Source organism: Zingiber officinale, chromosome 2A (genome assembly GCF_018446385.1).
Source record: "Zingiber officinale cultivar Zhangliang chromosome 2A, Zo_v1.1, whole genome shotgun sequence".
NCBI classification, from domain to species: Eukaryota; Viridiplantae; Streptophyta; class Magnoliopsida; order Zingiberales; family Zingiberaceae; genus Zingiber; species Zingiber officinale.
The window spans coordinates 174,759,209-174,785,893 of record NC_055988.1 but is presented as its reverse complement, the minus strand read 5'-3'; the positions used below and the strand labels follow the sequence as shown (position 1 = coordinate 174,785,893).

General features: G+C 40.1%; 1 protein-coding gene across 1 annotated transcript; it reads left to right on the top strand.

The window, feature by feature from the left end:
- The first annotated feature begins 10,614 nt into the window (after positions 1 to 10,614).
- On the top strand, positions 10,615 to 13,814 carry LOC122043414 (uncharacterized protein At4g14342-like). The gene is made up of 4 exons (XM_042604009.1): positions 10,615 to 10,668; positions 12,572 to 12,657; positions 12,757 to 12,880; positions 13,629 to 13,814. Exons 1-4 carry the CDS (start codon positions 10,666 to 10,668, stop codon positions 13,674 to 13,676), a joined length of 261 nt encoding a protein of 86 aa, XP_042459943.1. The 5' UTR covers positions 10,615 to 10,665; the 3' UTR covers positions 13,677 to 13,814.
- Positions 13,815 to 26,685: the final 12,871 nt, after the last annotated feature.

Sequence of the window (26,685 nt, the reverse complement as noted above, 5' to 3'; positions counted from 1 at the left end):
AAAATCGAAGAGGAGATTTTATTCATTAATTTTATTATCTCGTTAACTTTACTTTATGACGAATAAAATTAATAGTTGATCTGTCTTTGATCAAATATTTGGTCAAAACTCTTTGAATTTAAAATAACATTGATTCCTCAAACAATATTATTTAAATTCATCAACACCTCAAACACCGTGAATTTTGCATGCCACGTTAGTGTGGACGTATACAAATTCATCATTTGTAAGAGGAGGGTTTTACCCATTGACTATCTTGTCAATATAACTTTTTGACAAATAAAATTACCTCAAACACCATGAATCTTGTATGCCACGTTAGTGTGGACGTATACAAATTCAAACATTTGTAAGAGGGGTTTATTAATTTTATTATATTGCCAATCTAGTTTTATGACAAATCAATAGTTGGTTTCCATTTGGTCACACAAGTGATAGTAGTGACTCCGTTGGGGAGGATACTATTAAATGTGTCTAAGTGTATACCATTACTTGACACTAAGTCCATTAATAAGATTATGCCCCTTCCGTTGGGGAAGATCACACGCTCTTAATTAACTTCCTATAGTCATCCAAAAATGGAAGTCTGTTCTAGTGATCCACAAACAAGCTCATCCGTTATGGAGGAAGGCACTCAGAGCCAACGCGCAAGCTTGTTTGCATCACTTACAAACCAATAATGGAGACCATGGGATTTACTTAAAAATCCCTCTCCCACTTAGTTATTTATAAATGAGGAATTTTAACTATGCTAGCCTACTAAATATGTAAACCAACATGTACACACAACACAAAATAAAAGCAATAAATAGAAAATCTAATTTTCAACTATTATGGCTTTTATCTCTAGTTGTCCTCCGTGTGTTGTCATCCCAAGCTGCTGCCATATTTGGCCACCGCCACCGGGTCTAGCTGTCGCATCCATCTTGCTCCTAGTTCCGTTGCGCCTCTGGTCCTTAGAAGGTTCCACGTTTTGCAAGATTCGATCCGCGACATAAATAGAATTTTATATTTTTGATCCTATATTCCATAAAAGGAATGTACATGTATCTAGATCAAAAATAAAATCCTAATAAAACTAAATACAGCTCCTGCTGTATTTTATAATACAATCATGCACACACATATAAATGCCCTTGACATGTCCAAGGGTCCAATCACACACATAATAACTAAAAGTCATAATAGTTGGATCCTGCATCCACAAAGTTAGCACATCCTACTATTATCCTGCCTAAATTATGTATGACATGTGCATAATTAAACTAATACCAAATACACAGAGGCAAAACCCTAGCTCTGATACCAATTGTTGGTTGCTACTCGGAAAACCTAGAGGTTCCACTGTACAAAAATTTTGTACAAATGTCTGAACCTTTTCCTAGTTACCATGTGTTCTTTTAAATTAAATTTTGGATCGCCTGCGGAACTTAACACGTTTGATCCAAAACTTAATCTATTCGTTCTTTTAGGTTTTGACTTGGGTCTCCTGCGGAACTTAACACGTTCAACCCAAATTACCATAAGTTATTAATTCCATTAAATATTAATTTCTATAATCGGTTCCCAGTACTGACGTGGCGAGTCACATGGCCTTCTTGGATATGGGAGCAACCACCACCGACTAGACAAAACCTTTTATAGAAAGCTAATATTTAATTTCCTAAAATTACTTTAGGTTAACCGAAAAGAACAATCAAATCACAAGGAAAAGAAAAAACAAAAGAACACAACATCGAAAAACATATTCAAAATTCTAGAATCGTAAGCCTCTTGTATTTGGTATTATTTCCAAAAATAACTAGTATGATGCGGAAAGAAAAATTACTAGTTATACCTTTTAGAAAGACCTCTTGATCTTCTACTGTATTCCTCTTCTAACCTCGGACGTTGTGTGGGCAACGATCTTCCGAGATGAGAAACCACCAACCACCTTCTTCTCCTCCTAGCTAGGTTCGGCCACAAAGAAAGAAGCTTCACCAAGGAAGAAAATCAAAACACTAACCAAGCTCCAAGAGATGCTCGCTTCCTCTCCTTCTTCTTCTTCTTCTCCAAGTAGTATCCGGCCACCACAAGAGCTCCAAGGAAAGAGAGGGGTTCGGCCACCACAAGAGGAAGAGAGGGAAAGGATGGCCGTCCACACCAAGGAACAAAAGAGGGAGAGAAATAATAGAGGTTGTTGTGTCTCATGAAGGCACCCTCACCCCTTCTTTTATATTCCTTGGCCTAGGCAAATTAGGAAATTTAATTACAATAAAATTTTCTCAATTTCCTTGACATGATTTAATTGAGAAAAATAAAATAAAATTTCCCCAATTGAAATCTTATGGCCGGCCACATCAATGAAATCAAATTGGACAAGTTTCAATCAACAATTAAAACTTCCTAATTTGTTTCCGGAAATTTTAAAATAAAATTTCTCTTCAAAATCTCTTCATGGTTGATAAAAGGAAATTTCTATAATTTTAATTTTACAACATGTGAATAATTTTTAAAGAGAAAATAAAATATCTCACCAATCTACAAATAAGGAAAGAGATCTAATCTCTTTCTTTAATCTTTTGTAGATCTTTTACAAGAGAGATATTTTAATTTTAATTCTCTTTAATAAATTATATCTCCCACATAATAAAAATTAAAATTAAAATCCCTTTTTAAATTAATTTGTCCGGTCCCCACTAGCTTGGGTTCAAGCTAGGGCCGGCCACCCAATTTTATACCTAGGTCGGCCCTAGCTTGGTTCCCAAGCTAGCTTGGCCGGCCCCCTATTGGTGGGTATAGAAGGTGGGTATAGGTGGGTATAGTACTCTATAAATAAGAGGCTACGATAGGGACCGAGAGGAGGAATTGGTTTTGGTCTCCCGATAAAATTAAGCATCCCGTGTTCGCCCCGAACACACAACTTAATTTTATCAATAATAATTCATTCCACTAGAGAACTATTATTGAACTACCGCACCAATCCCAAATTACATTTTTGGGCTCCTTCTTATTATGAGTGTGTTAGTTTCCCTGTGTTTAAGATATCGAATGTCCACTAATTAAGTGAGTTACTGACAACTCATTTAATTAATATCTTAGTCCAAGAGTAGTACCACTCAACCTTATCGTCATGTCGGACTAAGTCCACCTGCAGGGTTTAACATGACAATCCTTATGAGCTCCTCTTGGGGACATTATCAACCTAGTATCTCTAGGACACAGTTTCCTTCTATAATCAACAACACACACTATAAGTGATACAATTTCCCAACTTATCGGGCTTATTGATTCATCAAACTAAATCTCACCCATTGATAAATTAAAGAAATAAATATCAAATATATGTGCTTGTTATTATATTAGGATTAAGAGCACACACTTCCATAATAACTGAGGTCTTTGTTCCTTTATAAAGTCAGTATAAAAGGAACGACCTCAAATGGTCCTACTCAATACACTCTAAGTGTACTAGTGTAATTATATAGTTAAGATAAACTAATACCTAATTACACTACGACCTTCCAATGGTTTGTTCCTTTCCATCTTGGTCGTGAGCTACTGTTTATAATTTATAAGGAACCGATAACATAATCTTCTGTGTGTGACACCACACACCATGTTATCTACAATATAAATTAATTGAGCAACTACATTTATCATAAATGTAGACATTTGACTAATGTGATTCTTATTTCTAGATAAATGTTTATGCCAAAAGTTAGGCTTTTAGTATACACTCTAACATATGTAGGCCAACCACCTGAGTTGAAAGTCTAGAACACCCTAACTATGTCTTTAAACTAAAGAAAGCATTATACAGACTTAAGCAAACACCCAGGACTTGGTATGAAAACTTAACCTCTTACCTAATATCCAAAGGGTTAAACTAGGGTCAAATTGACCCAACTCTATTCGTTAAGTTAATAAAAGAGGATATTTTTATAGCTCAAATCTATGTAGATGGCATAGTATTTGGCTCAACTAACTCAGAACTTTTAGAAGAATTTACAAATTTAATGGAACAAGAATTTGAAATGAGTTTAGTAGGAAAATTAACTTACTTTTTAGGATTGCAAATCAAACAAACAAATGAGGGAAATTATATTTATCAGCAAAAATATCCAAAGAATTACTTAAAAAATTTGGGATGGAAAATACTAAAGAAATAAAAACACCTATAGCAGTTAACACTATTCTAGATAACGACCCAAATGAAAAATCAATTGGTCTAAAATACTATAGGAGTGTCATAGGTAGCCTACTATACCTAACTACAAGTCGACCTGATATCTTATTTGTAGTTAGTATGTGTACTAGATACCAAACCTGCGCTAAAGAATCACATTTGACTCAAGTCAAAAGAATCTTTAGATACCTAAAAGGAACAACAAATGTAGGTATTTGGTATCCTAGAACTAATAATTTTGAATTAATAGGGTACTCTGACTCAGATTATGCTGGGTGCAAATTAGACCGCAAAAGCACAAGTGGTGGATGTCAACTACTAGGTCCATCACTTGTTAGCTGGTTTAGTAGAAAGCAACACTGTGTTGCTCTATCTACAACTGAGTCAGAATATATAGCCATAAGAGAATGCGTTGCACAACTATTATGGATGATGTACACTTTAAAAGATTTTAACTTAAACCTTACAAATGTAAAAGTATTAATTGACAATATTAGTTCAATTAACTTAACAAAAAATCCAGTGCATCATTCCAGAACCAAACACATTGAAATTAGACATCACTTTATCAGGGATCATGTCACTAAAGGAGACATTGAACTCAAGTACATTGAGTCAAAATCTAATTTAGCTGACATATGTACTAAACCCCTCCTTGAAAGTGAGTTTAGCAATCTACGTAGAAAATTAGGAATGTGTTTAATAGATTAGGATTCTAAAAATTCAAAATTTTGTTTTAAAAAATGATTATTTTTAAATTTTAGGAGAAAATATTTTTCAAATTTTCCCTTTTTTAGAATTTCAAAAATCAATTTTAGCCCTAGACTAGTTCAATCCCTTAGAAAGCATATGTACCCATAGGGCTAGTAATTGAACATCTCACCAACACTCTAGGCTTACCTTGTTTGTGATTGCTGAACATAAAAAGGGGTGAGATGCATAGGTAAATTGCCTGGACTTAAGATGCTTATTTCAGTGCATCGAGATAAGTCTGGGCGTTAAATACAAAACAGACATTAATCAAGTTAAGTGATTCAGTTTGGTCAAACACCAACTGATTATAATTAGCTTAATCTGACCAACCAAGTGAAAGTTGTCATCTTTTAATAGTCAATGAGTAACTGATTAGTTAGACAGTTATTTTTATGCCTGGTTTAGGGGGAGGAATTAATTTCATATTTTTTTCCCTTAAAAAATATTTTCAGATTATTTTTTGAAAAAAATATTTTTGTAAAAATATTTTTAATCTGTTCTGAAATATAATTTATTTTTAAAAATTAACTCTAAGATGTTTTTAAGAATTGGATCTAACTTAGTTTTGAAAATTGATCTTACTTAATTTTAAAAATTAGATTTTTCAAACTGAAAATCAGATCTTAATTAATTTTGGAAATTCATTTTGAAAGCTAAATTTTACAAAGTTAGTTTTCAAAATTATTTTGCAAATTGAATTTTTTAAAATCTGATTTCACTTAGTTGGATTTTACAAACTAAGTTTTTGAATATTGAATTTTACAAGCCTAATTTTTTTGAAAAATACATTTTACTCGATCTTAAAAATTAGCTTTTCAAACTTAAGTTTCAAAAATTGGATTTTACAAACCAAGTTTTTGAAATTTTGATTTGAAAATTAAAATTTTCAAACTTAGTCTTGAAAATTGATTAGTATTGAAAATTGATAAACTTGGGTTTGAAAATTATACTTGTACAAAACTATCTAAGGTATTTTAAGCTTGCAAAACTTACTCTGAAAATTCTAAAAATTTTACAAAGTAATATTTCCAAGTTAGCTTTCTAAAGATTGACTATTTTTTAAACTTAGCTATTTTTGAAATATTCTCCCCCAAGTTAATCTGACTTATGTTTGTGTTTTTTTTTCTTCTTGCACTGTTTCTCTTTTCATCCATGTTTATGTTTGATGAATGCCAAAGGGGAAGGGTTATGTGGTTAAGTTAGTTAAAACGATAAAATACCAACTTTGAAACAAAAACTAACTTAAAAATCTGATAATTCTTGTTTTACTTGCATTCTTTTTCACTAACTTAACTAGGTTGTCATTACATCAAAAAGGGAAAGATTGTTGGTGCGGTTAGCACTAACGGTCTAACTCAGGTTTTGATGAATGACAAAATAGGTTAAGTTAGTTTTGTTGTTATCTAACACTCTGATCGAGTGTGCAGGCGAAGCCCAGACAGGTCGACGGGCTGACCGGATGTTTGGCACGAAGCCCATCTAGGTCGACGGGCCGACCGGATAGCTGGCACGAAGTCCAAATGGGTCGAAGGGTTGACCGGACGTTTGGTACGAAGTCTAGCTAGGTCGACGGGCTGACCGAATAGCTGGCACAAAGTCCAGACGAGTCGAAGGGCTGACCGAACGTCTGGCAGATAAGTTGAGGTAAGTCACTGGAGGAGAGTGACTGTGAGGACGTGTTCCCGGGAAGGGAACTTAGGTGCCGATCCGACTTAGAATTATTTCAGAACTCTAAGTCAATATCTTGACTAAATTCCAGTCTCGAAGAGACGGAATCTAATAATATTCTTTTCTGTTGAATTATAAATTGTGCTAACAATCTGTTTTGCAGGAGATATAAGTGCCTCAGACTAACATTTTCTTGTAGGAAGGAAGTTGCTAAAAATCAAGGGTCCGAGCACCCGGAAGGGATCCGGGCGCCCGGAGGTAAGTTTTATCTCCAAACGTCGCCTCGCCACATGGAGCTCGCTGATTGGCTCTGCTACATCATACTCAGGGTGCCCCGAAGGGATCTGGGTGCCCCGAACCTCCTATATAAGGAGGGTCAAGGGTGGAGCATCAACACAACTCACGATCTGCTCACTTGCGCTCCTGCGACGTTGCGACGCTACTCCGACCACGCGTTATTCTTTCATTTTTCTTTCTGTTGTCGGTATTATTTTTTATTAGCATTCCTATACTTAGATTTGTAATAAGCTTTCGAATTGCTAGTGAATTGCCCATCGAAAGCATCCTTGTGTGCGGGCCTTGGAGTAGGAGTCGCTAAAGGCTCCGAACCAAGTAAAAGGTTCGTGTGTTAGCATTGTTCTACTTTCGTCTTTTCCGCTGCGTACTCTTTCAAAAAATTTTAATCGTTATTCACCCCCCCCTCCCGCAAACTCATCGATCCAACACATATGACCACTACTAACCCATACTAAGTTCGGGAGTAGCGACCGTCACTTCGCCTGCCAAGCTCACTACGACGTTTGGTTTTCGCCTTCGAATCTTCGTTCGTCGTAAGTTAATTTGGCTCTTCACTTTGGGATTAGGGTTTGAACTGTTAGGGTTCATATGGTTTTGAGTCTCCTTCTTGAATATTGTACTTAACTCTACGAGCATATAAATATTTCCTCTATATTATATTTTATCCTAATTAGTCATCATCATTGATTGAAATTGATACCTTTAATTGGAGCTAAATATGTCATTCTCTAGCAATGGAAGACACCTGTGATTCTAATCAGCTATACATTCCCCAAGTTACTGAAGATCGAAAACCATGGATTAGGATGAAATTTCCATCATTGGAGGAGGCCTTTTCGGTCTATAATCAATATGCACGTGAAGCCGAATTTAGTGCAAGATTAGGCAACAGCAAGAAAAATAAGAGGACAAATGAAGTTGGATGGAAACAATTTGTATGCTTTAAAGAAGGACAAACAGATGATAAACGGAAAAAAGAAGCACAAGTTGACAGTGTAAAGGAAAGAGCACATGGTGAATTAAGGATTGGATGTAGGGCAAAACTTTCACTTGTTAAAGAACAGACCGGGCCAAATTGAATTGTCTCAAAATTCATGGAAAGTCATAATCACCCACTCTCCACTCCTTCGAAGGTGTATTTGCTTCGCTCACATCGCCATATTTCTAAAGCCAAGAAAGTATTAACGCAGTAGTTTTCAGAGGCTAATGTGCCAACTTGTCAACAAGTCCAATTATTGGAGATAGATTCTAGAGGACCTGAGCATCTCGGTTGCACAGAACGGGATATTAGAAACTTTGAGAGAGAGCTAAGGGATGAACAAAAGGGAATTGACGCTGAAACACTCATTGAGTTATTTGCAACTGAGAAAGAGAAGAATTCTGCCTTTTTATGATTATGAGACTGATTCAATAGAAAGATTCACTAGGTATTTCTGGGTGGATCATGTATCAAGGAGGGCATACAACGTCTTTGGTAATGTAGTTGTATTTGATACCACATATAATACCAACAAATATGGGTTGATTTTTGCACCCTTCGTAGGAGTTAATCATCATCATTAGAGCATTGTATTTGGTTGTGCCTTTCTAAGTGATGAGAAAACTGAGTCGTTTGTTTGGTTGCTTACGAAGTTCATAGAAGCCATGCCTAAAGGTCCACCAACTGTGATCATCACCGATCAGGATCCAGCGTTGACAAAGGCCATTACCCAAGTTTTTCCTCGCACAGTGCATCGATATTGTTTGTGGCACATACTCAATAAATTTCTCGATAAATTATCCCCTTTGACTTTTCGCAACTACTATCAAACCATAAAAGATTTAATTGTTAACTCCTCAACCCCTGAAGAATTTGATAAGTCATGGGAAGAAGTTATCAGGTGTTCTGGCTTGAAGAAAAATGATTGGTTAACATTGATGTATGAATTACGACAAAGATGGGTCCCATTATTCCTTAGCCATGTTTTTTCTGCTGAAATGTCAAGCAGTCGGTGATATGAAAGCTCACATTTATTTTTCAAAAAGTATGTATCACATAAGAACTCATTGATTGATTTTATCACGCGTTTTAATAGAGTATTGCGACACCAAAGGCACAATGAGTTAGTTGTCGACCATATTGATATGGTCGAGCAGCCAAAGATTAAGACAAATTGGCCAATGAAATCTCAAATGGTTAGGATGTACACCAAAAAGAAATGGTTGAATTTTCAAAGTGAAATGAGTGTGAGTCATGATTATTATGTGCAACAAGCATCTATAGTTGGTGATTTAGTGGGTTATCATGTCATGAATTTTCAAAGTGGTTCATCTACAAAACCAAGGGTCCTCACGCATGACAAACATGCAGACTACATATTGTGTAGTTGTAGTAAATTTGAGTTCGAGGGCATTCTATGTAGGCATATGTTAACTTTTTTTCGTATCAACCAAGTGTTTCTACTGCCTGATAAGTACATACTCAATAGATGGACAAGAAATGCCAAGGTTGGGGCAATCTATGATTTTGGTGAGCAAACTTCCATCGGCAGTCCATATGCGAAATTGATGGCAAGACACTCGAGGTTGTTCTATAAAGCTTCAGTAGTGATCGATGTTGCATCTTTGACTGATGAGGGGATAAACCTTTTGGATGACCAATTCGATTGTATATACAGTAAAATTCAAGAGTTGAACATTAGCCGAAAAAGTGACAACCAAAGTCAAAGGAAGAAAGGCATAGATGGGGGCCCCTCTATTGTTGATCCTTCTTTAGTAAGGGCAAAGGGTTGTGAAAAAAGATTGAAATCTTCCAAAGAGATGTCAACCTCAAAGTCCAGGCTATGTCATGGATGCAGTCACCAAGGTGTCTCACACGACAAGCGCAACTGTCCATTATTACAGCAGGGGTATGCATCCATTAATTATCTCCTTAAAGCATACAAATTTAGCTGAGCATATCAATGATTATCATCCATTAACAATAAAGTTAATGACTAAACGATTGCCTGATCAACTGCTACAGAGAAGGAGAATACCAACAATGACGAATCCTATGAAGAAGATGTAACAACCCAAATTTCCTCATTTTGAGCCCCAAAAATAATTCAAAAATATTTAGAAATACTATAGAAAAATTCTAGAGATTTTTAGAAATTTTTAGAGTATTTTTATGCTATTTTTGGAGTTCATTTGATATTTTTATTAAGAGGAAGAAGTTTAAAAAAATAAAAAAATAATATTAATAAATATATATGTTGAAGAAGGGTTTTGAACCAAGGACCTCGGACCCGAACATGGATTTTATCGAGCTCAACCAACCAACTGGTCTACGGCCTGTTTGTGTGCATATGTGGAGCGAGATATATATAAGTAGTAGTTAGGAACACTAATATAAATAGGAGATAAAGGGGCGCGGCTGAGAATCGAAACCCAGACCTGTGGCTTCGAGCAAAACCCAACGAACCACCTGCGCCAGCGGTCGGTGTTAACCAAACATGCAGCGACAAATATATAAGCTATAGTTATAATCAAAACCCTAGTTATAAGAAGAGAATTAAGTTTTCTTTTTCCCGAAAACCCTCTTCTTTTTCCTTCTCCTCTCGCGACGGCGTTTCCTTCTCGGGCGAAAACGAAGCTAGGGCTTCGTCTCTGGCGGCCGGCGAGCACTTCTCTCCGTCTGTTCTTCACAGATTCGAGGTCTCCTCGTCGAAGAGAGCTCGTGGGCACGAGGAAGGGTTGAAATTTGAAGTTTCTCCGCGAACCCTAGAGGTTTCTCCTTCGGTTTGAATTCAAGAATCATGGTAAGTCGCTACTCACCTGCAGTAGGATAGTTCCGGACTTCTATTCCTCTGTGTTCCGAATTTTTCTGTGAAGATTAGCTTAGGGTTTTCTGCCGTGACCTTCAAAGGAAGAATAGGATGGGTAAAGATCAAGCATGTGGGTTTTATACCTCGAGTTTTTATAGCTTGAATTCGGATTTGATGCTTTTATCTCCCTTTTTGTTTCCTTTGCTGCTGTAAAGATTGTAGTAGCCGTGGAACCCTAGCGTGCATGTTAGATAGATTTGGTTTTGGAATTTGTTCTTGCTTGTCTGGTTTGATTCCGGAATTTAGCTGGTGCATTCGGTATAGAAGGAGCTCGACGCTCTTCGGAAGGCTTCCCTGTGGTTCTGTGAGAATCGTTTCTGTCCTTGTAAGGGCTTGGTTTTGATTTCTTTTCTGTGAGGATTTAAGCGCCGAGTTTCTATACGCAATCTGTTTGTTAAAAAATCCTAACAGAAATGTTAGCTGGTGTAATGAGAATTGAAATGAGTTTTCATTTTGGTTGGTGGCTATAGATAGCAAAACCAGGTTTAGAAGATCAAATGGACAATTTCGGAATTTGTTTGTAATTTTCTGATACTTGCAACAGACTTTATATGTTGTAAATTCTATGCAGAACAATGTATGTTGAGACCTACTTGAGTGTGTTGTAAATTTTAGTTCAATCGGCAGTACTGGAATTTCATTCTTTGAATGCATTGATTTAGTTTTAATTGATATGATTCATGTATGCAGAAATTAGATACAAGTGTTATTGTTAGAGCTTTGGGATTTCATTTTCTTTATATCTAGTAATGAAGTTAGATAGTGTAAGCATAGAATAAGGAGAATAGATGCCTTGGTTTTGTTTTCCTGAACTGTTATGGGATGTGGGTTAAGTGCAGAAGTTGGGTTGATCTTTTTGGTGTGGCTGGTACTTCAAATTAGGATTTAGGATTTATCTCTCTTTGGAATTGTGATCGATTTTAAAGACAGTAGTTGCTTTCGGATTTTGTATTTGTCTTCGTGTGATGACTGCAGAGGAATTTATACATGGGGTTGAGGTAAGATTTCTTGTGAATTCATTTGGATTTCCGAACAGTGCATGTTTCCATAAGGAATTAGTGTAGAGTTCTGATATGGCATGTTTAAGGTTTTCTGATGCTTTATAAAGGTATAAGTTTGAACCAGTTTTACATAGGTTTGTTTAAGGTTCCAGTTACAAGGTTATAGCTAATTCTTGATGATGTCTTTGAGGTTTGAATTGAACTTATTTTATGGAACTCTAGAATCTATATGTACATATGGTATTCTACTTAATCCTTTTAGGGATTCAGTTTTACATCAAGCTTGTTCACGAACATTTGGTTCATTTACAGCCCTATCCAGAAGAACCCTTAGTCACATACCTGGGACTATGTTAAATGCATTGTGGGCCTGATTGTGACCTTAACCTGAACTTTAGTTCCGTCTATTTCACATTCTATTTTATTGAGACTACCTTATATGGCTTGTGGTTTTGCTGATAAGACATCATCGCTTGTCTCTATGCTAATGCTAAGCTTATCCTAACATCAACACTCAAATAGTAGGTATTTTTTTGTCACAATTATTCTTAACCTTCAATTCAGTCACCTGTCAAACAGTTCAGACTATTTATCACAGTAGGATTGTCCTTCAGTTAGTAATATTTGATGATTTTCATTCATCCATTGGTCTCTGTTCCTCTACGTAGGAGGAATGTCCAACAACAATCCATTGATGTATCTGGGATGTTTATTTTAGTATAACCTTAATGGTACATTTTCAATTTTTGTTCAATTGAATAGATGTAATTGTAATCCAGTGAAGCTATCATTATTTTTTCTAGTAGTAAAGATCTCATAGAACTTTGTCCACACAGGCAAGCGACAGATTCAACATCAATTCTCAGCTAGAGCATCTTCAAACTAAATATGTTGGAACAGGGCATGCAGACTTAAATAGATTGTAAATTCCCAAATCTTACTTGCAAAGTTGCTATCTATTTATCATATATAAATTGAATACATAAAAATAATTCAAATATATCTTTCTTGTGTCCTTCAGTGAATGGGGTGTGAATATCCAACGCGACAGTTATGCATCATACATTGGCCACTACCCTATCTTGGCCTATTTTTCTGTTGCTGAAAATGAATCCATTGGAAGACAACGCTACAATTTTATGCAAGTGAGGCTAGATCCTGCTTCTTCATCTATTATTTATATTAATAGTCAGCTACCCATTTAAGTTCAATAGAAGTTAGTTATGCATCATAAATGCATGATATCATGTACTTTTGCCTTTTGTTGATGAATAAATGAAACGAATGAATTTTTTTTTTTATCATAGATTTTGGTTTTGTTTTCTTTCTTTATATTAATTATGTATGTGTCCATCACAGATGAGCATCGTAGAGGAAAAATTATGGTATCCTTTTATCTGTAATATATGAAATTGATGTTATGTGACAGATAGCTAAGTGATTCACCATCCACATATGTTCTTGTGATGCTAATTCGTAAGTCGATAAAATTCCTGCTTTTTGTACCTACAAATGAGTTGAACTTCTCTCAAAAGCTGTAGACTTTATTTGTCATTTGTTCAGATCATATGGAGGTTCTTGATTGGTTAGGTCGGTGGCTGTAGTTCGAAAACATTACCCTGCATATGTGCAGTTGATTGGCATGAGAGAACAACAAAGCTATCATTTCAGTTCTCCGATTTGTGGACTGGTTTATTTTAATAAGATTGAGTAGTTTTCTTCTGTCTTAGCTTATATCAGTAGTCTTGGGTGATTACACATGCCAAGCTAGATCCACTAGTTCTTTGTGTTTTTCGAACAGTGTATTTAAGTGCTGTAATTTGGGCTTCTTTGCCATTTATATTCCTTTTGCAACAAGATGATTACAGCAAAATAACGTGTCTCTTGTTGCAGAAAATGCTGTTGCCTTGTGGTCTTCCTCTAGAGAGAGAAGAAGATTGAAGTCCTGTGTTACTTGTGGCTGCTTCCTTGTATTTTTATTTATACTGCTGTGTAGAACTCTGTATGCGTGTTGAACTGAGATCATCTGTAATGGATTTGAAGTTTGCTGGCTACAGATGGTAAACACTTGTTTAACTATTTTTCAGTTTCTTTGTTTTTTTGTGGGTTATTTAGTAGAGGTTCAAAATTGTTGGTTTCTTGCCTTTCGAAATGATCTGTTTATCGATTGAATGTCTGAAACTTGTGTTGCTTTAAGTTCACTCTTGAATATAGAACAGATAGGGGGTTTTCTTTGGTTGGTTATAAGAAAACTTGTCAGAAATAGTAAAGTTAAAAAGGAGAAAAATAGAAAGAAGAAAGGGCCATGATTCACAACCAAATCGCGAGCAGCCATGAACTCGTGGTTAAGGGTGTCAATTTGGATGGGTCAGATTGGGTCGGGTTGAGTTATTTTTTTTTAAATCCAATCCGAACTTGATCCGAATACGAGTTCAATCCAAAACACCTACATCTGAACTCAAATCCGATCAACTCGAGCCCGACCTAGATAATTCGAAAATCTGATTTAAAACGACTTTTAGGGTTATTTTTCGTATAATTTTTTACTTTTATCTCAATACTCTATCATTATCATATAAATGTGGTATTAATATATATAAAAATATCTTACTTTTTAAAATAAAATTCAATTTCACCTTAAAAAATTCCACTAAACCTTATATTTAGGTCAATCCAGGACCCGACTCCATCCGAAAAAAAATACTCAATAATTTAAGGTGCAGATTGCATAATTTTTTCATAATTCAAGCTCCGATTTACACTGCCGCCGATTGTCGTACCACGACATACAACTCAACCCGACGAGCACCTCCATGACGGCTGCCTCCGCCTTGTTGACGTCGGCGTAGTGTAGCGTCTGCAGCAACAGTGCCCGTGGCCGCATGCAGAACCTCTGCTCCCGGTCCATGTTGCACTCCTCCTGCCACCGCTCCTCCATTCATGCGTTAGGAGCGCGGCTGATGCCTACGTGCTGACTATCTTGCCGATCGGAAGGGGCGAATGAGAATGACGCGCTCTTTCTTTAGCATTCTATAACCTAGTCTCAGATCGTAAAATAGACAGATTGCTTTTTCCTTCCATAGATAAGGATTCTCTGTCTTCGGCTATTAGCTATTCATTGGCTGGCAATGGTGGCGTTCACTAAAAGATTGTATGCCATCCCAAACTACTATCTCTCTTTTCTTTTGACAGGAAGGAAGCCGCTTAGAGACTTGAATTTGAAAGCTCTCCGCTTCTACCATATTGATTATTCCTCTCGCATTGGTTCCGCATAAGATGATGAGCCCATGCGAAAACTTTCTCTTTTATTGGCGCCCGATAGGTAGGCTATTTTTGTGAGTCAAAAGCCTACCAACGCATAAAGGGACGAGCAGAGCGACGTGGAGAGCGAGAGCCCGAACGGGGGAGGCGAGAACGTCTTGATCGACCACTGTTCTGAATAGTTAGAAACACTTTTCGAAAAAAGATCAACGAGAATCTCATCATCTCTTAGGTGGGCCACGACCGAACCTTCCTCCTTCCTTTACTCTCTCTCTTGAGCGCTTTCTGGTGAAATGAACCAATGAACCATTGAGTGAGATTTATTCGAGTTTCAAAGGCTTTCTTTCGGGGAGAACTCTCATCCTATCCTCATCTCGGTCCCTCTTTTTGGGAACTAGTTCAATGGCTGCTCGATTGCTTTCCCTGTCGCCTGGTGTGGGATCGCTTGAAAGAAAAGAGACGATTTCAGGGGAAGAAGAAGATGCTGAGTTTTCAGGGTTACCCACTTCAACTCTCTTAATAAAGCTCTTTCCCGGTGTCCCCTACTAATCTGACTCCAAGAGCGAAAACTGCGCTTAGGCCTACAACGTTTAGGCGTGAACCAGAGCTAATGATTATGATTGGAGATCTTCTACCTAGATAGTAAATTGCTTCCCCAGACCAAGAGCTTGACCAGACTCATTCCGTCTAATGAGACCTAGAGGTTATAGATTATCTACTTAACAAACCCCGTCGTGACCTCGGTCCTACCCATATGAAAGAATTGAATCAGTAACTGCCATGGAGAGCTAACAGGCAAGAAGATTCCCAGCTAATCCGTGAGTAGTGGTCAAAGAGAGCGCAAGTAGGCAATAGGAAAAGTCTCACCTTATTCAAGCGAGAAAACAGATTAAGAAAGAAAAAAAAGTCAATGATAAGAGTCAATTCCAAGAGAAAGAGACTGAGTGATAGGTCTTCATATAGTCTTTGCTGTTCTAGGCATTGTGCATATTATAATGCCGGCTGAGAAAGATTCTTCGTAGCAACTTAAACCATTCACTTTCACAGCTTAGGCAGCTTCATAATAGGTTAAATAGGGTCTTAAATAGTCCCAGTAGAGCTGCTCTTGTAAAATACCGAAAATAGGCGAATATTAATAAGGAAAATTTTTGGAATTTTTGGAAATTTTCCGAGAATTTTTCGGAGCTCGTACGGACGAGTTAACGGGGATAAAAACAGGATCCGGGAAAGTCTGTTTAGGTTACCTCTTTTAAGTGAGGAAAAGTTATTTTTTTCTTTTCCTTTTCTTTTCCTTTTTCTTTTTACTTATTTCCTTTCTCTTCCCCGCCGAAACCGTGCGTGCCCTAACCCCCTCCGGCGCCGATTCTCCTCCTCAATCCTCCCGAGCTCTTCGTCCTCCACCCGACGGCGCCCCTTGCTCCACCACATGTCGAGCCGAGCGCCGATCATCGACCATAGGAAGCTAGCACGTCGTCTGTGCCCTAGCGCCTCCCGACGCCCTCTTTCTCTCCTCTGGCCGACGCGATGCCGCGATCTTCCGCCGGCCGAACCCTTGCTTCCCTTCTGTTTTCTTTTTCCGGCCGCCGAGCAAAGCTGCCTTCCTCTACCTAGCGCCGGAGCCCTAGCTCTCGATCCGCCGCCGATCGATTGTCGTCCTTGCCGCAGCACCTTGGCGCCACACACCTTCGATTAGGACCAGTGCTAGACGTTTCCTCCTGTTCGCCGGCCACGATGAAGACCTAGATCCGAAGCACCTGTTCACCGACCGCAACTCCCTCACCCTTCTGAGACACCGCCGACCACAGGAGCCTAGTGTCGGCGCTGTATGATCATCGAACTTTCTTCTTTGTTGATCATCTGCACCTTCCAGAAGTCTTTCTCCCTAGATCATCGCCCTTGTGCGGGCAGATTTTTGACCAGAAGGGGAGAATCCAGCAAGGTGGTTTCGCGCTGAGGTGTTCTTGTCCAGCATATCGTTGCAGCTCTTAAATTTTGGATCAACAGCAATTCATCTGTTGAGGTGAGTTTTTGTACTGAGGATTAGGGTTGCAGCAAATCTTTTGCTCTATGATTGGAGTTTAGTTACAGATTTAGATTCATTAGTAATCATTTACTTGAGGAATTGTTAAGGTGGATTAAATCAATAGAAAATGATTATCAAGTGTTGGATGGATTTTGGAAGAAAGGGATGAGATTGTTAGATTGGATTTATTAAGATTTTGGCTTGCATTGTCCGATCTACGATAAGCCTAAGTGATTGATTGTATATTTATTTCAGGGTTCTGATTTGAGACAAGAGCTTTGATTAGAGGACATACGATCTACATTGGAGGCGGGTACCTCTTGACTTATCTTTTATGATATCGTCATTTGGATATGCATAGTACTTTATAGTTGCAAACAATGAACATGTTTGTCTTTGGTATGTCACTGTTTGATATCCATAGCATGTTAGGTTTGTCGCTTGTTATGTATCCGTGCTTATATCTCGTGATTTGTTACCATGAGTATCTTATTGCCATGAGTACTGTATTACCATGAATACCTTAGTTCCTAGAGTAAGTGACATACCATGCTCTACTGAGGTTAGGACTAGGTTCTGGATTTTATTTTTCTAGCATGTGTATCTAGATTATCTGATACCTAGGTTTTTATACCATACCTGACTTGTGTACCTCTATTTGTATATCATATCTGATTTGTGTACCTAGACCCTTTTTCTTTGATCTGTGTGTATTGTTGGTACATATGCTATGAAGGGGGATATGTTTAGGATCTAGGTTGTTATATCATAGAGGACCTGTATACCCTAGATCTGTGGATTTGACCTACTGATACTGTGGTACCCATATTATGTATATATGGATATGGATATGTTGATCAGTTTTGCTATGCTTAGTGTCATGCATCATGATTGCATGTTGTGCGATTGTCGGCTCCACTATGGTTGAGCACGTCGCCTGATACATATCTGCACACACCACCACTCATGGGTTAGTGGTATATCAGACAGTGTGTGTGCAGTTCAGTGCGCCACTGGTCCATTCATAGTAGCGTGTCGCAGCGTGGTAGCCGTCAGGGATCCTCTTCTGGACTGTCTCAGGGAGTTGAGAGCATTGAGCTCCCCCATTATATTTGGGGTCGGAGGACAGGAGTACTCGGACAATATCCGTCCACTCGGTCACTCAGGAGGAGTGATGACAGAGTGCACAGTTGTCATGCCCTACCCACTTGGTCTCACCATTGTGTGTGATATGATTGAGTGGCGTAGGGGTGACACATGTCATTAAGCATCATATGCATTGATGCATTTATATTCTTATGATTGTGTTTCTGCGTTTGGTTCTGCGTTTTGGTTGGATCATACTTTTGACCTACATACAGGATTATTGACACTTTCGGTTTGGCGACCCTTTTATGCGGATAGGAGTTCTGGTGAGTCTGACTTCCTCGATTACCTTTCAGTTTTGCGTATTCCCTATATATGATTAGGAAGCTTTATTCCATGTTTGTTGCTGTTAGATATATCTTACTACTCATGTCCATTGGTATTCGCTGAGTTGTTGAACTCACCCCCGTTGATACTATCTTTTTCAGGTACCAGGTTGGTTTTGGTGTCGCTTGGAATATCCTGTCTGCTGGTCCCCACGTCACATCAGAAGACTTATCGGTTTCACGTATGTTTTGCTTGTTTTATGTATCAGTTTGTTTAGCTCTGTACTCTGGTTTTATTTTTGGAGGGTTGATGTTGTTATGTGGTGTTTTGTATTTGTTATTGGTTGTGTAAGCCTAGCCGGCTAACAATTTTGTGTTTTGGTTTTGGTACAGCCGAGTAGGCTGCTTTATTTTTAACTGCGTGGTTGTGTCAGCCAGAGGCTGAATTTGATATTAACTGCGTGGTGTTTGTTTTCTTTTATTGTTATTATTCCAGCCGCATGTGGCTGAGGTATATAGTGCTTGTAGAAAAGTTTCAGATTGTCCGCCGTACAGGGGAGATGCTGCCGAAATTTCTTCGGACAGAGACTCTCTGGGGCGTGACAGCTCTTCATCTCCTTCTCAATAAGTTCATGGGCCGACTGATAGTTGGAGTGGCTCGTACTAAACTATTCTTTTCCCTCCGGAAATGAAGCAGCCGTTCTAGGTGGCAGTTCTTGTTGGCGAAGCTCCTCTTCAGAGTCAAATCAGTCCCAGGAGACCTCCGGAGGAGCTACATAGAAGGAGCACAGGAGTGAGGTCACTATCGACGAACGATGATCCTTTCCAAGTCGAATATCTGGTACGAATGACGAAGGCTTCCAAGGCCTAAAGAAAAGCTAGACAAACAAAGCGGTTAGCCCGAAAGAGAGTGACTGAACTTCTCTGTCGAAGGAGAGTGAACTTATCCGTCGAAGGAGAGTTCCATAGGTGCTAGGCGAGCATTCACAAATCTCAGCTCTCTCTTGGGAAAGTGACTCTTTCTCAGATTCAAATGTCAGAGCCAGTGGCAGCAATCAATCAAGGTTCGAGGTAACGACGGGGGAAATCGATGATATGATATGAGCTTCATAGAAGTGTAGATTTTTGAGTGATCGAGGGTCAAGGTAAGCAAGAGTGAAGTAAGCAGCGGGAGAGCAGAATAGATCAACTGGGGAGTGACTCCAGGGGTTCAAAAAATGGAGCTAGGCCAGTTCCCGTGAAGCCTTAAATGGGGAAGGGGAAAGTCAGACCGAGTTCAAGACTGTTGTATAAGTTGCCAGTTCCCGCCGTAGTAGTAGTAGGTTGTTTCGCCAACAGGACCTGTGAAGCCTGTTTCAGAGCGGGCTGAGACTTGCCAACTGAGCCTGGCGTAAGGAGGTAGCGAGAGGTGGCGAGCACTAAGATTGACTGCTATGATCATGTCGACTGACAGGCTGCTTCTTGCCCAGTCACCCCAAACTGGGGGTTTCCTCACGAGTCACTTTCGATAGTCTGCCGGAGAACCTGGGGCCTTGTTGAGGTCCACCTCCTCATGCCTAAAGAAAGAAAAAGCCCCGAAGAGGAAGGTTGCTTGCCAAAAGAGAAAGAGAAGGTACGAGCGACAACGACGTGACCTGGCCCTGACTCCGGGTGAAGATGCATTCTTTTATCTGACTGAAAACCATGGAAGCGGAAGAATCTCGGATCTCGGAGTAGTGGCAAGCATCAGAAAGAGCCAGCTTTAGAATGAGGGTATGAGAATCTACATCGTACCTGCCGGTGCTCACTTTTGATCCCCACCTATTGGTCAGACAAAGCATTCTGACAAGGGTCCGAAGGAGGTTTTCGGCTTTCGGGCACTGGTTCCTCTGCTCCATTCATTCTCATTCAAACTAAACAAGAACTTCTTATCTTAATCTGTTAAGACGAGAAAAAGAAAAGAAACGAACACCTTTTCATGAACGATTGCATCCGCTGATGAAATGCTTATGCTGGGCTCTTCTCTTGTGTACTCCCTCTATATTCTCACCCGACCTTCAATGCTTTGAAACCCGCTAAGACCCCCTTTCAAACATACTCTTTGCGATTCAATCTTTCTCTTATGGTTGAGGTTGACTTAATGAAGGATGCCTCAGTAGGAGGAGAGAGACTGACTAACTATCTTATAAGAAGCAAGAAGGCAGTGAGCCGGGGGCTGAGGCCTTCTTTCAAATTCTTCTTCCTACTTATACTGACTCTTATGACGATCCTGACAAGCCAACAAAGAGACCAGGTTCCTATTCTTTTCAATAGACGAGTGAGGTTCCTGCCTTATCTTGTTTGGCTCGCTCTTATAGTTCGCACCGTTAAAGTGGATAAAAGAAAGATACCCGGGCATGAGAAAGTCAGACTGGGGAAGAGACGTATAAAGAGAGCAGCTTTTTTCTTACCATAGGCAAGACGCAACCTATCTACCTTCGCTCGCTACCTGGACTAGGAAGACATCAGGCTTTAGTTACCTCTCTTCATCTTCAAATTGGATCCGACATTGCCCCGGGCTAAACTCCCTGCTTTACCTTCTCGCGCAGATTCATGGTAATGAATGTTTGAATGATGAATTCTAGGTCTCATTCTGGCTTTGCTCGGTTAGCTAATGGAAGACATGGGATCGATCGAGTTTCTGAACGTTTGGGCTTACGAGCGAATCAATCTGTCCCCTACCCTCTTTATTATAGAGTAGTACTCAATATCAAGTCTCTCCCCACTGGCCTTCGCTCTACTCTAAGCACTAGCCTCAGACGGCCACTAGCTAGCAGACAGTGAAAATAGCGTTCTTTCTCCTCCCTACAACTTCTTTTTCTTTCTACTCCTCTAAGACTTCTATTCAAACATGATGGATGTCGAAACCAGCAACTTGTTTTGAGATTAGGCGGAAGTTGAAAGAGCTGCTCTTTCGCTTGACTTCTTTCTTCCACATGGGCCAGCCCTCCTCGCTTATGCCTTGTGGCCTTTCGAACTAGACTGAGAATTTCTTATATAAAGAAAGCTGCTTCTGTCTTCTTGTGTGAGACTAAAAGACCTCGAGACTTACAAGATGGGTCCTTTAGGTAAAGTGACTTACCAGTACCACAATCTACTATGACTTAACCAATCTGTAGATGCGGATAATTGGTTAGGATTGAGAATGATTAGTTGGGCTAAGGCGCTTGCGTTGTGGTCAGTAAGAAGACCGCTGCTGCAAGGGCTCAGCTCAACGCTTTCTTTCTCACATTCTACATGGTTTTTTTTGTCAGCTCTTTTTTAAGACACTAATGAGTTCTAATTACATAGATGAGATGCCTGCTCCCTTACTTGAAGAACATGATTTCCATTTATTAATTTAAATAAAACATTTTGATCAACTAATTACGTTCGTAAGTAATCACTGAACGTGCGTTGCGAATGGACTCATTGCAATCAATTCTGAGATCGCTTCGCTAGGGAAGGTACGAGCATTGCGACGTGGCGAAGTCACCGGGCCCTTGATCTCGTATAGTTCGGTGCAACATCTGAACGTCTCACTTTCGAGATTGGGATATGAACTTCTCACTTTCCAGATTGGATGGCTTGCTATTGGCTTGCTTCGCGGAGTCACTTGGAGCTAACGAAGCAAAAAAAAGACTCCTTATGAAAGAGAGGGCCGAGGGCAGGGCCAATAAAAAAGTAGTCTTTTCCCTAATAAAGATGATGTTTGTTTTGAATAAGAAATTTGAGCAAGAAAATACTGCTTCTGCTGACGTATCTAAAGATAACTCTCCCGTATTAAAGAAAATCAGTGCCAGTAGCTCCCGCTTATTCCTCTACAGGGGTCCCAGCCGATGACATTCAATCAAGGAGCGGAGCCTCTAAGCCCCTTGTAGGCAGCAGATAGATCTGAATGGCTCTCGGTTGCTTTAGTACAATAAGATGTTCCGGTTGCTTGTGCGGATTGGCTGACTTGGATTCTTGATTAGTTGCAATGTATATTCATATTTGAATTCTTTTCTTCTGGAATTCAAGCTCAAAGTGAACTCAGGAAAAGTGCTGATGTGGATATCACCTTCTCCGACTCAACCCGGGAAAAAGGATGTACAGTCCCCTACCTGACGGCCATGTCGCCAAATCCGATCCTTTTTTGTGACTATGAGGCTCATGTGGTAGAGTGAGAATGGGACGAGGGCCGGGCAGTAGCCGGCAATTTAGATTATTCATATGAGTCCGGCTTCGGGATCCCGTGCTGGATGACGTGACCGTAGAGTGAGAGTACGACTCGCGAGAGCTCGCCTCCGTGCCTAGAGACCCCGAACGATGGATAGAGTTTCTCAAAGACGATGAGGTCATGTAAATTCATAAAGAAGAGGGAAGGGACAAAACACATAATCGTTAAGAGGACGACCAGACAAAGGAACCGCCGAAGAGGGGAGGGCCGGCCGAATAGAAGAAGGGTACGAAACTCTAGGCCGAGCTACCTCCAACTCCAGAGACGACTCCTCAGTGCTATATCCCTAATGAGGGCATGTTGACGCCCTTCAGATAAAAACTCTTATAGCTCAGATAAAAACGAAAACTCTTATTCAAAACTCTTATCTTATAGCAGAGTGGATGGCAAGAATGGTTTGGTTCTCGGAAATGGAGGTACGAGTGATGGTCCCGAGGAGTTTTTTTGTCTTTACTTGACTTTAGTGCAGCGAGGGCGCTCGAGCTCTTCCCCTTTATTATTTATTAAGTGAGAGAGGATGTAGGGTTGCAAACCAAAGAATCCCTACCTTGAACCTGTGCTTGAACCCATAGGTCGGAATGCCTTACGAGCCAAGAAATTAATAGACTGATGAAGCAACTACTGTATTTAAACCCCTCCACTTTATTACAATTGGTTTTGGAAAGGTGCTAGCATCGCGACAGCGACATTGACGGGTTTGATGTCATCTGTCTCGAACACCAGCAACTAGAAGTAATGAGAATAAGGCTAGGCACCACTAGAAGTAATGAGAACAAGGCTAGGCACCACTAGAAGTAATGAGAACGAGGCTAGGCACCAGTAGTTTTGATCCTGGAATTGTCATCGGGTTCAACTCCAATTCATCAATGATGACGTGCGAGAGCAAACTCTAACTCATTAGTAGCACTCAGCCCAAGCAGCAGTAGTGAATGGACTTGCATATATCAGTATCTTATCTGAATGGCATTACATAGGGGACCCAAAAGTAGATGTATATAGTCTCTAGTCCCGAGTTCGCTCTCACAAATGCGCTATCAACTCACAGATGGAATTCAATGTTGCCCCATGAAACTCAGTTAGTAAATGCTACGAAGAGAAAACACTCTTGAAAGCTATGCAGCTAAGAGATCAAAGGCATATCTTCAGTCCCCTGCCCGTCCGAGTTCAAATAGGAATGACCGGCTAGTCGTTCTCACTCCTTCCTTAACAACATCTCCTATCAGGAGGCGTAGCATACTTTTCTTATGCTTAAGTTTCAGCTTCTGCAGTTCCCCTCTCTGGAGCGGAAGGGCAAGGTTCGGAACTCCCAGACTCAAACACTGAGGGTCGGGATCCTTAAGCAGACTAAGTCGGCACTATATAAATTCATTGTCTTGCAATAAGTAAGTGAACTAGCTCTCTCTTCACGTCGCTGGCGGTTCCTCCGCTCGTCCCTTCACGCCGCTCTTAGCTCAAATCCCTTCCGTCGTGCCCTCAGATTATGTCGAGTAAGGCCTATCTATTATACTAAAGCGGACCCATCAGCATTGTGAATGGCTATTCAAAAGTACTCGACGATCTGACCCTATCGGTCGTGTTAGTCGTCCCTCTCCCCTTTGGGTCGAGCACTTTCGTCCCTATAGCTTTCGACTAAGCTTTGCTCCTTCCTATCTTTTATACACTATAGCTACACCGCTCCGTGGTCTCTTCAGGGTACTCGCAACAATGAGTATATAATCCCGTACTTGAGACTCCTCTCTTTGGAGCCGGCTGCTCTTTCGTAGGTTCCGTACGAGTCCTTTCTTGTGCTTGAGTGGGAGCGGGAGAACAAACACTTCTTATTTCTAGCTCGTAGCTCACGTCCTTCCTCCCTTCTTTTCCTCTCGTTGAGGGAGTGAGACCCGAAGAAGCAGGGGCAGCGGGTAAGGAATTGACTTAAGGGACGACTGAGTTAGAGCAGAACTGGAACCTTAACCGAAGAAGCAGAAACTTAATTCATGGCAGTAGTTATGAAAAACCACTCGAAATCTGCCAGAACAAAGAGTACGTGAAAGGGACGTATATAATTGTGTTGGTGGTCCCCTGAATATAATATAAGTAAGTTGGTAGATTCTTTCGTAGTTTCTTTTTTGAATCTGAAATTAATATAGTATAGTATAAATTCTAATTACTATAAGGGGGGGGGGGGGGGGGGCTATTTACGACTCAATATTAAGTTCACCATGAACTTGACCCAAACTTATGATGCTGCGGTGCGGAGCCTCGAACTCAGTATCTAAATCTAACTGCTCTCTCAACTTAAGAGCCAGCAACGGGTTCAATTCCCCATGAGCAGTATTTTCTCGTTCTCACTCGACCCTCTTAGTCTTCGTGCCTCTCCTTATTATAGTAGTCCCGTAAAAGCGTACACCCTAAGACACCTAAGGGACGTTAAGTGCTCGCTTTACTGGTCCGAGTGAGAAAATATTCGACGGGACGACCGAACTCATTGGATGGCTCTCGCGATAGCGAGAGAGACGAGATATCGCTGAATAGGGCTCTTGGCTCCCGTACGAATCCCAGTCTGAGGTAGGGAAAAATGACATATAATAGTAGGTGCCCCGGAGAGGTTCAGAGAGGATAGGAGCCGACTATAGGGATAGGAAGGAGGACTCATTCTTTTCTTTCTTTTTGCGAGTAGTTCGTGAGGAGGGATAGGAAGGAGGACTCCTAAAACCCCTTACTTAAAGATAGGTCCAGCGAGAGAAAAGCCCTTACTTAAAGATAGCTCAATAGATTTGATATGATTCCCGGTAGACTCCCTTAATTCGGGTATTCATTCTAGGAAAGATACAGAGTTACTTAATGAGGGTATTCGTTCACTTAATGAGGGTACTATCTTAATATTTAGCGAGCCCTACGACCCTGTCCTTCTTGTTGAGCTACGAGCGTATTCTTATAAGTGTTCTCCCACGTATAGGGTCACCTATCTCTTTCCTAGAAGGCTTCTTTCTGGGCACTTCAATCTGCTCTGCTTAGATTAAACTCTCTATCCTTTACTTGAATGCTTGGGCATTCTGTCCTTGAATTGTTTTTCATCCTTAATAAAGGGTGCCTGGTCTCACGTCATTGGGTGCCTGGTCTCACGTCATTGGTCTGCTAAGGCAGTGAGTCGGCTTTCGGTGCGTAGCGTAGCTGATCTGCTAAGGCTGCTTTCTTCTTTCTTTTCTTTTGGTAGTAGCAAGGGGCGGAGCTGATCCTGGATAGTTTCTTTCGGAAGCATTTCTTTTGTCTTTAGGATGTGCTGCTTCGAGTTCACCGGAAGCGAGTTCACCTTCACCGGAAGCATTTCTTTAGCTGCTTCGAGTATCATCACTAGTTCTTGTTTGTCCATTCCTTCTCATACAGTAATGTGTCTTACTGGAAAAGAGTGAGTTCAGCCGGTGTCCGATGCTCTCTTCTTTTGGTTTCTGTCTCACTCCTTTATCTTGTAGCTCCCGGGGCAAAAATCATAATACATAACTTCCTTCAAGTCGCTGCACTGCTTCGCACCTTTCTTTGACACTAGATATCGTAACTTGTCTGCTAAACTAGTCTAGTTCCCAAATCCTATCGCCTATCATTTCATTGAATCGGTGCCTTCTCCACTATCGCCTATCATCTCACAATTGGAATTATACTACTCTGCTGCATTGGCTTTCGTTCTGTGCCTATCTAGGAGATCCAGGGATGAAGCCTTCCGGATCATGAGGAGCGAACGAACACTTGACCATGAGGAAGTTCGATGGAAAGAGAGGAGGAATCAAGCTCATCCATGCATACGTACGTCCAACTTTTCAGAGTCTAGCATTCAAATTAGAAGACCTAGCTCAAAGCATCCGTGACATGACGGGTAAGTTCTAATGAGAGGCTGAAGCTAGGGTGAGTGATAATGAGATAGGCTGGAGCTACTGCGAAAGGGGATCCAAAGATAGGCTACTGCGAGAGGGCCTCGATCCGGGTCGCACATCGGGTGCTAGTTCCATCGGGTGCTAGTTTTCCATTTGACAAAAGCATTGGCTTCTGGTTCCATTTCATTCG